Source organism: Peromyscus leucopus, chromosome 15 (genome assembly GCF_004664715.2).
Source record: "Peromyscus leucopus breed LL Stock chromosome 15, UCI_PerLeu_2.1, whole genome shotgun sequence".
Taxonomy (NCBI): Eukaryota; Metazoa; Chordata; class Mammalia; order Rodentia; family Cricetidae; genus Peromyscus; species Peromyscus leucopus.
In genome coordinates this window covers 49,852,571-49,869,467 of record NC_051076.1, presented here as the reverse complement: position 1 = coordinate 49,869,467, position 16,897 = coordinate 49,852,571, and the positions used below count along the sequence as shown (strand labels likewise).

At 41.2% G+C, this 16,897-nt stretch overlaps 1 protein-coding gene across 2 annotated transcripts in view; it reads left to right on the top strand.

The window, feature by feature from the left end:
• The first annotated feature begins 335 nt into the window (after positions 1-335).
• Dennd1b (DENN domain containing 1B) overlaps positions 336-16,897 on the top strand; it is a 219,589-nt gene continuing 203,027 nt past the window's right edge. For both annotated transcript variants that reach the window (XM_028889858.2, XM_028889857.2), the window contains exons 1-2: positions 336-442; positions 2,556-2,620. In XM_028889858.2, the coding sequence (XP_028745691.1) occupies positions 426-442; positions 2,556-2,620 (82 nt within the window). In that variant the 5' untranslated portion in view covers positions 336-425. The remainder of the gene's footprint in view (positions 443-2,555; positions 2,621-16,897) is intronic.

The window sequence follows — 16,897 nt, the reverse complement described above, 5'->3', positions numbered from 1 at the left end:
CTGCCTTGGCAATGAATGGAAGTCGGGATGTGGGAACCCGGGGCCCGGAGAAGTGCTTTTCCAGGACGGCGGCGGCCGCGGGAGCCGGTGCCCGGGGACAGCGGGAGAGCCGGCCGGTCCCGCCCGCGGGCCGCGCGGCCAGGTGCCGCCGCAGGGCGCGTCCCCGTGCGCCCCTTCCCCCTCCCGCCGACTTCCTGGTTCGCCGAAGGTGGCCGAGCCGCCGCCGCCGCCGCCGCCGGCCGGGTCGCGGGAACCGGGAGGCGGGGGCGGGGGCGGGGGCGGCGTCGCCACCGCGGTGCTGTCCCCGCGAGGCCGCGGAGGGCGCCGTGGGCCGGCCGCCGCTCTGAGCAGCGCGTCCCAGGCGGCGTGCGAGCGGGCGGGCGGGCGGGCGCGGGGCGACGGCGGCCCCGCAGCGACATGTGACCATGGACCGCAGGACCAGGTGAGCGCCGCCGGGGGCCCGGCGTCCCCGGCTCCGGGGTGCGGCCTGGCCCGGGACGGCTGGCTGCGCGGCGGTCGGCGCTAGGCCGCAAAGCCTGCCCGCCCGCGACCCTGCTTCCCCGGGCCCGGTCGGCGAGCGCCGGGGCTGGCGGGCGGGCGGGCGGGCGGCGGAGGAGCCGGCGAGCCGGCGGGCGGCTGGGCGAGCGGTTGTTATGAAACCGCTCCCCCACGGCGACCCCGGTGCTCCCTGGTGGGTGGTGTCCCCAGGGTGGCCCGGGATGCTTTCTGATGCTTTCCCTTTATATAAAATGAAAGCGGCGCCTGTTTGTACAGCCGCTCTGTGTGCGCTGCTTGCCCCAAGAGGTAGATGCCCCAAGGTGGCTCTTCATCATTGGCCATTTTACTTCTGGGGAGTAGGTAGAAAGGCATTTGAATAACGGTGGTGGCTGGGCTTCGAGGTGTCTTGGAGATGGGTGATGGCTGGTTTTCTTCTGAAACTTTACTTTGGGAAGAAATCCCGTCTTTTACCGCCCCCTCCCTCCCTCCCCTTCCGTTCTCCCTCAGTCTGGATGTATTTGTTATGCTACCGAGAAAGGCCCCTTGGATTGTAGAGAAGTATAACTGAGTCAGTATTCAGTTTTTCTACCTAAGACTGATTTTAAACAGCTTATGGAAATAGAAAGCCTTATGCAATTTTAGAGTATTTCCTTGAGTGTTTGACACCATGGAGGGCAGGCAGGGTGAGTTAAAAAAAAAAAAAGCATACTCTTTGGACAATTAATTGTATGATGAGGGGATTAAAAAAAAAAAGTTCACCAGAGCCCATTTTTATGCCCATGAAACAAATTAATAGTGGGTGGAATGAGGAAGTGTTTATTTAACGTAATTGTAAGTTAATTTATATGGCTTGTCTTTCCCTCTGGTTCTAAATGGGTGTCATATATATGTATTTAAAATCAATGTTTATTTAGAAGTGAGGAGTAGCATTGATATCTTAAGAAAGTATATGTTAAAAAAGCCAATATACAAAGGCACTAGTCGTAGCAGAAGTAATTGAAATATATGTCATCACTTTTTTGCATTGTGATGTTTTTACCTTTAACAACTACCCCCCCCACCCCCACCCCCCATCATGACCAAACCCAAGGCTTCAGGCACTCTAGGCAGATACTGTGTACTGGTGAGCTACATCCTCAGACTTATCCTTACACCGTCTCATGGAAAGAGAAATTACAATAGCAAATTTTTTGTTTGCTTTAGGTATCCCAGTAGATTTCAGTCCACTTTTGAAATTTAATAAATAGGTTAAATGTGTAAGAAATTAGGGTAAAAAAAAACAAAAAAACAAAGTAACTTCTAAGGGAACTGAAGCAAACTTTTTATTCTTGGTTGAAGATTTAACGAGGAGGAAAATGTCCAAATTCCTTAAAGAAAATGGTATAAAGAAAATAATTTTTGTTAAGATTTGTTAGCTTGGAGTGTGTGAACAGCTTCCTACTTTGGGCATGCTTAAGTAAATAACATCTCAGGAAAAGCATGTGCAAAACATGGCAGGTGGAATCAGGATTTCATCCTTCATACTCAGGGCAGGTTCTTTGGAGAAAGCCTGAGAGCCTCTGTTAGCATTGTGGCAGTGTGAGAAGACACTTAAGATGCACTGGCTTTCCAGTTTTGAGTCAATAAGATGAAAACTACTACTCTCTAACGAAGTTTCAAATTATTCATTTGATATCTAATCCTTACAGTTACTCTGTGAAGTAGACGGTACATTATAGGAGAAGAAGCAATCTCAGAGGTGAATGAAATACTTTGCCCTCAGATTCAGAGCTCCAAAGTCTGAACTTCAACCCTTATCAAACTGATAAAACATTATCATTTATATTTCTGCTACACAGTCACGGAGCCTCATCGAATCCACTGAGGCAGGAAAAGAACTAGATTTAGAATTCAGTTAATTACAGAGGATGGAGCTCTTCCTTAGCGTGAACAGACTCTGGGTTTGAGCCTTAGTACCACAAAGGCCCACGTATACAGAGACATGCTTGTATAGAAGTTTTACAGGTAAAGCTTGTTTGCTGTGCAAAGTAAATATAACAAGATTCTCTTTATTTTAGGGAAAATCCAGAAAGAACTTTTGACTTGGTATTGAAAGTGAAGTGTCATGCCTCTGAAAATGAAGGTATGTGTGTTCTTTTACTTCCTAATGTAATCGAGTATGTCAAAACAAGTGTTAATACTGTGTTCTGCTGGAGCATGATTCTATCAGGAACCTGATAGTACCAGGTGTCTGTTCCAGGTTCTCAAATTGCTAGTAATAAAATAGATGCGAGGTCTTTGCTCTGAGCTTGTAGGAATCAGGGTTGTTATCTGTGCAGCTTGGATTTCAACTTACAGCTCAGTTTTGCTCCCTGTTGACAAAACTGCCCTTGTTCATAGTAAGAAGGCATACCTTTTCATTTTCTTTCATCTGTGTTGGAAAAGTCAGCTCCTTAAAAAAAAGATTACTGTAAATTCTCTTGCTAGTACTAACGGGGCCTTTCCCAGTCCCTTCTGATGTTTCTGGAATGTACTGTGTAGGTTGAGTCGCTCCTTCTGTTGGATTTATTCCAGTTGCACAGAACTTGGGGAAGTAAACATGTGTGACATAACTTGGAAGGTTTTGGTTGTGGGTTCTATACAACTTTCCAGAAAAACAAATACTTACTCTTTAACGTATTGTGACTTTTGTCCATTTTTTTTTATCGCCTTTCTATATTATGTGTGTGTTTGGGAGCGGAGTATCAGTCAAAGGCGAAGGGACATCTCTTTTTGCTTATTTTATGCATGCTATATCTTCATGCATGTTTTTAATATACGGCTCATTAGCAGTATACATCGCCCCTAGATGGCAAAGCCATTAACTGGGGTTTTGTGGAGACCAGTTGGCCATCCTGAAGCCTGGGTTGGGAAGTCTCTGACATCTTAGTCCTAAGATTAGTCAGCAATTACATACTCTTAAGTCATTTGGCGCTGCACACCTTAAAATAGAGGAGCCCAGCCCAGCTGTGGTAAAATAGGCATGGCTAATTTTAGGTAGGAAATCACACACGTTCTTGGCTCCAGATCTTCTGTGTGCTTCGTTTCTGGTCTGCTGGAAGTACAGCTCTGATCAAGTTTACCAGTTAGCAAGAAGAAATCCCAAGGTTCTAAGTTCTCTCTTCCCATTAGAGAAATCGTCGTCGTCGTCGTCGTCGTCACCGTCCTCTGTGTGGTAGAGTTCGTTCATTTGTGTACTCCCCAGGGATGGCCATATCCTCTGTGCAGCTTGGGCATGTTATGCTGAACACCACACACACACACACACACACACACACACACACACACACACACACACACACACACTAGTGTTTCAGACTCCACTTCAGTCGATAGTGTATTTATGGTATGCGTTAACCTTAAAAGAGCTACCATGCTGTTAACCTAAGGTGCCTGAAGTGGCGCTCATCTGACGTGTTCTACAACAGGATACATGCTTTTGGGAAGCACGGGAGCTTTTTCATTTTGAACGAGTGTTCCTCAGGTTGCAAAGCCATCTTATAAAAGTACTTCATGGAACAACTGGTCTGTGCACGTGTTAATCTGTGGCCTTCATGTAAGGGCTCCGTGGTTTGGTCCTTGCTTCCTCCCGTCGCCCCTCTGCTTTCTGTGACTGCTTAGTCCGGTGACCAGCTGTTACTTGCTTCTTTTATTGCCACCTCACCTTGCTGCGGCTGTAAAATCAGACTGCTCTCCAGAGATATCTTCACTTGAGTTTTAGCACTTTAGACAGTCTGGCAAAGTTGGAAATATCATAAGTGGACAAGATAAACAAATTTGGCTCCTCTTCAAGCTGGTCAGTCCATTCTTTGTGTATGTGATGCATGTGCATATTAGTGTGTGTGTGTTCTTATGTGTGAGTGCTGGTACACACATGCCATGTGTCTATGTAGAGGTCAGATGAGAATTTCAAGTGTTGGCCATTACCTCTACCTTGTTTGAGATGGGGTTTCCCTGTTGTTCAGCTACTGTGTAAACCAGGCTAGCTGGACCTGGAGTTCTGGGGGACTTCCCTGTCTCCCTCCTGTCTCCCCTTGGTGCTGGGATTACATACGTGTACTGCTTCACTGAACTTGGGTCCTGGGGATCCGAACTTAGGTCTTAACATTTGTGAGGCATGCACTTTACCCACTGAACCATCTCCCTGGCTCAGAGAATTGTCAACACATCAAGGTTTTCTTTTGTGCCCCCCCCCCCCCCCAGTTTGGACAGTGTTGGGGATTGAACTTAGTACCACGTGTTCAGTCTATGAAAGTCTGAATCACTGAGCTGGAGGGTCAGCTTTAGCTTACTGCCTGGCACTAAACTCTAAAGATTTAATGTTTTTTTTTTTTTTTTCTCACTACTGCAGCTCAGCCTCAGACTTGTGGTCTTCATACTTTAGCTTCTCAAGTGCTGGGATTGGGGTGTGCCACTCCATCTGGCTTGAATTCGACCACATCAAAAACATTACGTTTTCTTCCTTCAGTGATGTTTTAAATCATTTAAACATGATGAATAATTTAAGTTCCATGAAGTTATAAACTTTTGTGCCTTAAGAAATCTTAGTTCCTATAACTGAGCTCTAAAAGTAAAATTTTATGCCAAATTGCTTGATGTTTCTATAATATCTTATTAATTACCTCTTTCATTGCTAAATATTAAAAGGAAAATATGTGGAAGTTCTTTGAAAAGTATTAGAGTATTTCTTTGTAACTGTCAATTTGTTTTTAACAAGACTGGGTTGAATTTTGGCTTGTCTATGGGGTATGTTCTATCACTGTGATAGACTCTGGGTTGGATTTTGGCTTGTCTGGGGTATGTTCTATTACTGTGATGGACTCGTGAGTTTTATTTTGGCTTGTCTATGGGGTATGCTCTATCACTTTGACGGACTTGGAGAGTAAGCCCTGTAAATTAGGATGCTTTTACAAATGTAAAACTGGCCCTAAGACTGAAAGGACACTTGATAGTCCGTGTAAGAGGAATGCCGTTGGGTGAGTCATCAGCTCTTATTATGAAATTACAGATTCTGTCATTCAAAGGCTTAGATATCTTGTGGTTTCAAGATGGCTATCGCTAGACCTTGGAAGCCTGCCTTCTTGAATATGACTGCAGGTACAGGAGGAGAAGCCTTTGGCTTTTCATGACTTTCTTTAGAGCTAGAAATTTTCTCAGAAAATGTCTTCTTGAGCCTCAGTGTCTAGAGTTGCCGTGGGTATGACCATTGCTTAGGGGACATCATTGACCCTGTCGAGATGGAGGGTATTGGGATTGGCCTAATAATAATTGGCAAAGAGTAGATATTAGGAGATTAGTTGAAGTATTCTTTGTAAAGGGTTGTTCAGAGCATCACTTTATTCTTTTGATGGCTTATTTTGTCATATAGAAAATGTGTCTTTAATCTTCATGTTAAAATATTTGACATGATTCTCACTCTTTTCATAGAGAACTTAAAATCTTTCATAAGTATCATATGTATTGTCAGAAATAAGATTAAAAATTGATTTCTCATCATGTGAGTGTATGTGTGTGTATTTGGGTGCCTATAGAAGCTAGAAGAGGATGATTTTTTCCCCCTGGAGCTGGAGTAGTGACTGTCAGCCACCTGATCTGGCTGCTGGGAACTGAACTTGAATCCTGAAAGAGCAGCAAGAGCTTTTAGTTACTGACCCATCTTGCCAGTCCCCAGAAATAAGTTATTAACTGTTTTAGTTCATTTGGATATGAATTAGTTGGTGAACTAGAGCTTGACATCACAGATATTCATCTAGTCTTTTGATGTCTTGACTTGTTTCAAGGCATTTCATTAATATTTCTGAACATAACACATTTTTTAAAAATGTATTTAACTTACTTATTTTATGTGTATTGTTGTGAAGGTATCAGATCCCCTGGAACTGGAGTTATAGACAATTGTGTGCTGCCATGTGAGTACTGGAAACTGAACCCAGGTCCTCTGCAAGAGCAGCCAGTGTGAGCCATCTCTCCAGCCCCCCATAACACATTTTAGAATACTGAAAAATAAGTTAGTTTTGTTTGGAGTCCCCTACAGATAAGAAGCTTGCTGTGAGAGAGACTGGTGATGTTTCTCTCTTTTGTCCCATTTGTTAATAGAATTGTTTCTGGTGATGTCTTCATGTTGGCTATGGCCTCTGTTTTAAAGAAGATTTTCCTGGCAAGACAATCTTCCAGGAGCTTGTATTCCAGTTTTCCAGAGCACAGTGCCACAATTTAGATGTTCATGTTGTTCTTGGTGGCTCTCCAGCTCATTGCCTTAGCCACCCTTCTGCTCGCCCACACTCCCACAGAGGCTGGGAGGTGCAGACGGCAGAGATGGCCTTGTCTCAGTTCTAATAACAAAACTCACAGTACTCTGCTTGCACCACTTTCTCCAAAGCATTTGGACACTTCAAGGAAATGAAAACTAACTTCCGTAGTAAAAGATGCCTTCTCTAAGGGTTTCTTTTTTGGGCGGTGGCTTTGGGACTCTGCTCTCTCTGTTTTCTTTATTTTTCCCTGTTACTAACTGATTGTAAGAAGTAGCAGCAGCAGCAGCTAATATTTATGTAGTATTTACTTGGAGCCAAGCACAAGTCTGGGGGTTTAAAAAATGTACTAGGTTCTTAAGTCTCACAAAAATCTTACGAAGTGCTGCTCTCATGAAGGGACCAAAAGTACAGAGAAATTAAGAAATTTGTTTAAAGTAGTATCCCCGTTGTCTGAGGTTAATCACCTCTGTTTTGCCTCCTGTTGCATAGTGCCACATGTAAACTCATTGTTTACCTGTTTTATAACACAAGTGCATATAGGATTAATGATATGTGTGGCAGGTCATTTTAAACAAGAATACAGTGTGTTTTCTGAAATTAATAAATTCGTTGTAATTCCTCTGAAAACAGCACTAAGCTTTCCCTTGTATAACTCTGTTCCTCCTCTTCATTTCCAAGGCTTATGTCTCCATATTAAATGACTCTTTGATTTAACAGTTCTAGTTATTAGCAGTTCAAGCACACCTTTGGCAAACCTTGTTTACTCTATTCCCATATCATTATCTGATTATTTCTCTTAGGATCAAGTCCCTTTGTTACAGTTTTTTTTTCCTTTGATGTGAGTATCCAACTTGGTAATGAATTATCTATTTTTTAAAAAATTATCTATGTTTTAAATCTCAACTCATGTTTTAACAGTTGAAAGCATTCATTTTCTTAAACTAGAACCTGAAGTCAAATAATTTATAGTCCCCTCCATACCCTGTATAAGAAGACATTTATCAACCTGCATTTGATTATTTTTTCTCGATAGTATGATGATGTAGTTTGCTGAATACAGCATTTTGGTACTTTCTGTGTTCATAAGGAGTTTAATATAGTCATGTATAGTTACAAAGGTAGCTTGATTATTTGCTATGCTTCTAGTAAATTCTTCAGGAACCACATTAGTTACTTTCCTTAAGAGAGAACTCACCACAGAATCTCACATCTTAGTGAATTCAGAATGGAAAGGTATATAGATTGGACCTGTGGTGGCCACTGGACACGCAGATGCTGTTACAGTTAATTCAGAGGGTTTCTTGTAGAAGTGATTTTAGATACAAACTGGCGTGACAGTAGCAGGAACATTTACATAGTGGGCATGGCAGTGTATCCTGCAGAAAACTTAATGTGATTCTGTAGAGTCATATTCTTGAAATCTGTCATTTTTCCCCAGTAGCAAATAGTTAAGGGTGTTCTTTTATATTTGTGTGAGGCATTATGGGTTCTTCCCAGCATTGCTGCCCGTTGAAGTTCAGATTAAGCATCACTGTTGTGCATATTTTCCTTGTTACTTGGGTAGTGTTCAGTTGCATTTCATACTCCATGACCTGGTCTTATTAGCTGCTTTAGTTTTTTTCATGGTTTTTGCTGCTATTGCAGTCTGAGGTGACTCCTTGTCTTTGAACTTGGGTGGTTCCCACTGTAATGGGGCCCTAGGGCCCCTACTGCACTTGTATTCACTGTCCTCTGCGGCTGCTGTGACCATTCTAAGCTGGCACAGTCAGCAAGTTTGTTCAGGCTTTTGGTGTGTTCATTCAGTCCCTGGAATGTCTTTCCTAGATTTTCAAGGTGGTGTGTCCTTAGAATACTTATGACGATAGTCTGTAATTGGGAGATTTTTCTTCGTTTTCATGGTGTTTCCTGTCTGTTTTACAAATACGTGTGTTTAATTTGTGAATCAGAGGCAATACTTTACCTATGATGGATATAATTTTAGCTATGTTCTTAGATATTATTGGCTGTATTGCCATTTGTGGGGGCTACTTCAAGCAGGTGGCCTGGCTGTTTTAGGTAACAATGAGATGGTCAATTCTAATAGACCTCTTCCCCCATTCAAATGAGTTTTAGTGTTTAACGTTCCAAAACTTTTCACAGCTGTAGTTCTTGGCTTTAGGCTAAAGGAATGTTATGAATGCTCAGACAGTCTTGTTCGTTGACTGTTGTTTACTTAGTTTAGGAATGATTCCAGATAGTTTTGAGAAGTTAAGTCACCGGGTGTTCCTGTGTTGGAAGGTTGAGTGATGTTTTAGGCAAGGGTAGAGGTCTTAATTGTACAAAAATTCATGTTGATTTATTTCAGGTAGCGAGTTGATTTTGTCTATAGAAGAATGCATATTACTTCTTCTTTGTGTGATGGGGCAGTCATTGGCCTAGTGGAGAAACTTGCCCACAGTGGCCCTGAATCGAGCCCTGGGAGGTAATATTGCTCAGCCATAAGTGCTTGACTAGCATGTGTGAGGCTCTGGGTGACGTTAGTGCTCAGGACAGTAGAGTGAATAGGAGAACGTGAAGCTTCCTAGAGAGGAAGTTGCTTCGCTGCCTGACCCGTTCTGAGCCACTCTCTCCTTGTGGGGTGGTGGGGCAGCTACCTGCTGCCCAGGACAGTGTCAGTCCTAAGCACTTGGTTCTAAAATTACCTCTCTTCTCCCCTATTCTTCAAATAACACACCAAGTGGGTAGGTGTTATTGAAAGGTCTTTTATGATTAAATTCACAGTGAGGTGTGAACAATTGATAGACAGCCCTCAAGGGACCATTTTAATTTTAAAGAAAGCCTTGTAAACTCAGGTTAATTAAAAAGATGCAGTTTGGAGCTGGAGATACAGCTAAGTGGTGTGTAGTTGTCTAGGATGTGTGATGCCCTGGGTTGATCTCAACACAGCCAAACAATGAAATAAAATAAAATAAAAATAGATGTGGTTTGCCATAAGGGAGCATTCTAGTTTGGCCTTACTGTCTTTATTCTAGCTCTATTATTACTCTGTAAGTTTTGAGTTAATGGCTTTAATAAGTATGTAAATATATTACAATATTAGGAATATTTGTGCAGTAAATTCATTAAATTTTGTTACATATATAACATTCCCAGTTAATAAAATAAAGCTGTAATATCATAGTTAAAGACCCTTAATTATGTTTTCATTTACCTGAGTAGACTTTAAGCTAGATGTTTTATAGAAATAGTGATAAAAACAACATTTGGCATTTGTACTATGTCAGGAAATATGACAAGTGTCTGTATATCCATATTGTTTTTACTATAATTGTAGGAGGTAGAGACTGTATTCTTTCAGAAAGATAAAGAAATGGAGGCTGAGAAAATTTAAACCATTTCCCCAACATGCACAGCTTCCAGAGGTGGGACTGGATTTGGACCTGTTCCTGTGATATGGAGCCTAAGCTCTTAATTGTCAGGCTTCTCTTAAACTAGTTTTTTAACACTAGTGAGATATTCGGCAGTGATGTTTATAAAGCCATACATTTCTGAAAATCTTAATAAATTCTAGGCTTTGTCAGATTATATTATTATTATTATTATTTAATTGTAAAATGACACTTATCGTTGAGAGTGTGTGTGTGTGTGCACATGCATGCATGCACTGTGTGGCAGTCAGAGCACAACTGCAAACACCTTTGCTTGTTGAACCATCCCACTGTCCCAGAGTTATATTATATTATGATTAGCAAGGTCGTAGGAAGATGTGCCTAAACGCCACACAAGGGGTTAGTCTTCTCATTCATTTCAATGAATAAGAAGCCGCAGTTCCAAGCCCCAGTTATGAGTCAGGCACGGATAAAAAGCAGATGGCATTGTTGAATGGGGTGTGTCACTTCCAAATTGTAGTATGCAGTCAGGGCTCTGATATGTAGCACTAACGTGAAAGAGCCTTGGCTCCACTGTGTGTGAGTCTGAGGAGAATCGAGCTGTGAGGTGATGGAGGGTGTGGTCATTAGACATTTCCCAGCCATCAGTGGGATGTCAGGCGATTAGCTTTTCCTTAAATTACTTTGAGTTTTTCTTCATATTTAAACTCTTGTGAATGATTCTGAGGAGATAGATTGCTTTTGGTATTAACATTTGCATCTAAAGGGAAAAGGAATGGCCTCTGCTAAAGTAGTGTATTCTGCCTTGGTCAGAAGCTACTGGTTCTTACAGGCTGGCTCAGTGTGTGCAGTGACTTTAACACTGAGGAAAGCACCGGGCGAGCTGTCTCTTAAACTTATGATTATTGTATTAGTGTATTTTTGTAACAGTGCTGGGGTTGAGCCCTGTGCTGAACCACATCCCCCGCCTCTGGGCTGGTAAGGAATGGAAGCCCTGCTGGTGTTGAGGATTTAATAGTGGTGATCACTGAACTTGTGACTTTAAAAACACATAGTTTTGGAGAATGAAGCTACAGAAGTGAAAATCAGCAATACAAATAGGAATCTGAATATTCTTTCGGTGTCTGTTTCACACTAGGTCACCAATGAATGTCCTGAGTCTTGTCCACTGGGTTTTTAGCTTTTGAGTCAAGAACCTGTCTCACTTGAGACTTGGGGGTAGGTGTCGTGAATGCTGTCCAGAATTACTTGCTGAATTATCTCCTGTTATTAGAGTGAAATTAGAAAAAGATTGTCCTGTACGACTCAAGCCTGGTGGAGATTTTTAAATCTTTTAGAAAATGTCAATGTAAAAAGACGGAAAGCTTGCAGATTTTTATCATCACATCAAATGGGTGCTCCGTTGAAGCCATTTTAAAAGTAGAACTGTTGATAAACCACAGGCTGACTTGGTAGGCAGAGATGATAAAGATCAGACAGGGCCTTCCTCTTTCAGTTCCTTCTTAGTTATCACTTGAACCTGTAAAAGAGCACATAGCTACCAGCGCACTTCATCCCGTGGTGTTCTGTTAGATGTGGAAGCTTCCAGAAATTAGTCATCTCAGAAGTAGATATTTCTGGGGTTGGTAGAAGAAATGCACTAATATAAGGGTGTACTTGATCTTCAAATTTAAAGTAATTATGATTAGGTGGGCTTAAGACTTTGTTACCTGAACAGCTATAAAACATAGTTGATTATTATTTATGAGTTTAAAATTAACTAATCTGTGCCCCTAACATTAGTTGGATTTAGGCTTCACCAGTTCAGGTATATGTGAGGTTGTAAAGATTTATTATTTTTAGCTATGTGCATATGTGTGTGTGCCTGTGTATGGGCACGTGCACAGGATGCAGGTACTTGAGGCAGCACTTGATATGGGTGCTAGGACCTGAACTCCAGTTCTAGTAATAGCCTCAAGTGCTCTTAAAGGTTGAGCAATCTGTCCAGCCCCTTAGGCATGGCTTTATTGCTCAGGAACATCATATATCTTCAGGGTCTGTGTATTGTTGCTCCTGAGATAATATGTGTAAAATGGTTTAGAAGGAATTAGAAATAGTTTTTGTTAAGAATCAAATATTTCAGGTCCCATGTTGGAAGAATAAATTGTGTAATTATTTGGGAATTTTTTAAAAAAGATCTTGAATTGTAGCTAGAGTTTTCCTGCCTTGCCCACAGTCAGGACAAATCTCTATCACCCACCAGATCCACAGCCGCTCAGACCCGACCAAGTAAACACAGAGACTTATATTGCTTACAAACTGTATGGGTGTGGCAGGCTTCTTGCTAACTGTTCTTATATCTTAAATTAATCCATTTCCATAAATCTATACCTTGCCACATGGCTCGTGGCTTACCGGTGTCTTCACATGCTGCTTGTCATGGCAGCGGCTGGCAGTGACTCCTTCCACCTTCCTGTTCTTTCTTCTCTCCTCTCTGTTAGTCCCACCTATACTTCCTGCCTAGCCACTGGCCAATCAGTGTTTTATTTATTGACCAATCAGAGCAATTTGACATACAGACCATCCCACAGCATTGAATAATTTAATTTTTTCTATAAATCAAATAATATATAATAGTTGTAAAGCAACTAATGAACTTAATTTACTTGGCTTAGTAATTACACACACACACACACACACACACACACACACACACACACGGTACCACAAAGATTTAAACACTGAGTTTTGGGACCTTATTGTGTTGCTGACACGTGGCTTCATGATGAATACCTGCAGTATATTCATCTTAACAAGGGACACCGCTGTCATCAAGATTGTGTATTTCCTGTGAACAGATCCAGATGTGTTACAGAAGAAATGTAGGCTGGAAATTGTTAGGAAAAAAATTATAACTTCCAAATGTTTAATGGCAATTATAGTATTGGTAGTGACATTGAATGCTTACTCTAAAAATAGTAATGTTAAAATTCACTACTTGTTTGGACACAGGATTTGAATCTGTAAATGTTTGTCTGACTTTAGTCTAATAGTTGAAGACATAATTGAATCCATAATATTCTGCATCAAGTGTATCATTGGCTGAGAGTGGTCTGTGAGGCAGGTGCGGCTCTCCCGAACCCACTGCAGCACCGTGCCTTTGATTCTGACTACACTGACTAGGTACCTGGCATTGGCCAAGTCCTTCACCTTGTACCACTTTCCCTTTTGTGTCTATATATGTGAGGCGTGTCTTCAGTTTTTATGAAACTCAACTACACAGTGGCAGAGAAGAGTCTTGTAAATTGTACCGTTAAACATTATAGTAAGAGAAACTTTGCTTTCAAGCTCTGTGGTGGTTATCTGTGTGCCAGAGTATAATCACTTGAGTAGAAACTGCCAACTTGGAAGAAGGGACGATCTAATGGAAGTCTGACTGACTTTTTCCACGTCCCCTGTTTAGTGTTGTGGAAGCTCCAGGAGCAGGCTGGTGAAGATTCCAACCTGTTCTAAGAAGTTAATTTCTTGTGCCGAGGGGAATTTGGCCGAGGAGAGAAGTTGGCATGTTCATATTTGATCACACCACTTAAACTGTGTGTTTTGAATGGAACAAGTGTGACTTGGAAGTTACAGTGTGGCTTTGCCCTCCCCTGCCCTGCCCTTCTCTGCTTCCCCTCCCCCCCTTCCTCCTCTAGCATTGGACACCTTAGGCCTTGAGTGTGCAGGTCTGTGTTTGGCCACTGCTATGCTTCCGTTAGGCCGTACCTCCCCCCTCCCCTCCCCCCAAAAAAATAAAACTTCACAGGTATAAACCCTAGCAGCACAACGGGAGCTCCGTATACCTGTAAGTTTTCAAACTCCCGACAGTTAACCTTGAGCAGCTAGGAAGTTGTTAGGAATGGTGCTAAGTTGAGATTCAAGACATTACGCAAGTTCAGCGTTCTCAGAAGGCTTCAGTTGAGAGGTCTGAGGTAATCGACTGAGTTCTGTGAAAATAAATACTAACAAGAGGTTGATATTCCTTATCTGAAATGCTTGGGAAGGACTATTTTGTGTTTTGGAGTTTTTCAAATTTTGGAATATTTTTATGTGTATGTGTGTAAACTTCAACTATATATAAAAAACAATTGAGTCTAATTTTAGATTTATGTATATAGAGCCACATACAATATCTTGTGTGTTTATATATTCATACACACATATGCAGTATCTGGGAATGGGGCCAAAATCTAAAGTGAGATTCAATTTATTTATAGCAGAAGTTAATTTATAATAAATTATATATGTATATGTACATAAATGATTGAAGGTAAACATATATATGTGTATATATGTGTATAATGTGTATACACGCATGCACACATACACACAAAGCTTGTTTATACCTTTTGTTCCTTTGAGACAGTGTCTCACACTGTAACCTGAATTGACATGGAACTTACTATTTCAGTCACCCTAGCCTCAAATTTATGGCTGTCCTCTTGGTCCCCAAGTGCTGGGATTAGAGGCATGAGGAGGTCACATGTGGAATTTTCCATTTGTAATGTCATGTTGATGCTCATGGTGCCAAAGTTTTCAGGATTTCTGATCTCAGATTTTTAGATTTGGAATGTTCAATATGGACTGTGGTTTGTAATGAGAAAGACTGTAAATTCAAGCCTATCCACTCATGACATCACTTTTACTTATCTGGATTTGTTTATAACTTTCTTGATTGGGTATGAAATTTAATTGGGGTCTAGGCATTATCTTTGAAGTAAGATTCTGGTAAATCATTGATAAACATCTCTTCTGTGGATAATTTAATACAAGCCATGGAGCTTATATTTGCAAAAAAAATTAATTTACTTAAGACTGTACATTCCTATGTCTTGACTGTAGTGTTTCTTAATTTTATTTATATATGCCATAGAAAATAATAGTAGTTTTGCCACATCTGGGAAAATAGACCTTCGGCAATGGCAAGAGGTCACTGGCCTGGCCTGGGGCCAGGGTTGAAGGCTCAATATGTTCTCAGTCCTCTAACCCATTAGTGACACACACTAGACTATGTCCTTTTTGGTGAGAACCTACTTTTTTTTTTTTTTTTTTTTTTTTTAACACTGTGTTTTATCCTAATTTCAGATGTCAGAACTCTGCAGTGATAATGGAGTTGGAAGAATTTGGGCTGGAGTTCTGGCTTAATAGGCTTTCGTGCCTTAGGTTTTAAAATGAATCTTTAAAATTAGAGCCGTTCAAGTTCCTTCTCTATTTTCTCAGAAAGCTGTGAGGAATTGTAGGAGTAGCAACGCGCGCGCGCGCCCACACCCACACCCACACCCACACACACATTTAAGCTGGAATTTTCATTATAATTTAAACAGATACATTTCTTTTATAACTCCTCTTCTGTATTATATGTATATATTTAATATATAATGATCTAATACCACAGTATACCAGTGAAGGCTTAATTGCAGGATTTAACAATGACAATAAAAATGAAGAATTATAAGGGTGCATTACATTTATTTATATCTTATTATTTCAGGATAAGGCTTAGTATATTCTTTTTATAACAGTCACCTCTAACTACAGATTCAGTGAAATAAATAAGAATTTCATAGTCATTTATTTTTTAATGATTTTTAAAAATATAAGATAATGAATAAAATTCTGTAATAATGACTCATACTTACTGTGAATCTGGCCACTCATACCACTTTTTCCCATTAATAAAACTGTCAGTCTAAAGGGAGCATATTCTAATATTAAAAAACCTCTGGCTTTGACATGAAAATCTACAAAGTGGTAGGTGACTATATTAAATTTGTTCATCACGATCCACGAAACATTCTGTTTCTCAGTCATGTAGCTGCTTTATTCAGGTTAATCATTCTTTAGTAAGAGAACTCATCCGATGCCATCGGTCATGAGTTTTCTGGTTTTCCTAGACATCTGTAGTGCTGTTGTGGAGCCTAACAGCTTGTAGTGGAGCTGGCCATTGAGAATATGCAGACCACATGTGTGGCAGACTTGTGTAGCCCAGGACCTGCCAGGATCCCCTACTAGCTACGGTTTTATCCTAACCAGAGTCTGGGAGTTCTTATGGTTAAGAGACAGTGATCCAGAATAAAATCTAAATCTAGAAGCTCCATGATTGGAACCAGATAACCACATTTCTCTCCACTCAAACATATAGTCTACTGTGTGTGTGTGTGTGTGTGTGTGTGTGTGTGTGTGTGTGTGTGTATTCATGTGTGCGAGTGCATGTAGAGGCTTGAGGTCCATATTGGTTGGGTATTACTTCACCGGCGTCATCCACCTTGCTCTTCTGACACAGGCTCTCTCAGTGGAGCCCGCAGACTAGGCTGTCACAGAACTGGCTGGCCACTGGAGTCTAAGGGATCCACATCCATTGTACTGGGATTCCAAGTACACATGCCTACTACAAACTACAGTTTTATCTTAACTACAATCTGAAAGTTTTATGGTCGAGATCCCTTATCTTTCTTTAGGTAATAGGCAGCATAGTGCAGTGATTCTTATATGTGTTGAGTCATTTGGTAAGCTGTGTTTATCTTTTTGGGAACACGGCTTCTCATCTACATGTGTTTGGAATATTTGCTTACACTATAAAGATGTGTCTTTGCCAAAGACGTCTTCTGATTGGTTTAATAAAGAGCTGAATGGACAATAGCTAGACTGGAGAGGGTAGGTGGGATTTCTAGGGAAAGAGAGGACAAGGAGGAAGAATCTAGGCCTGCAGATTTCGCCGGAAGACTCCGAGCAAGTCTGATGTGC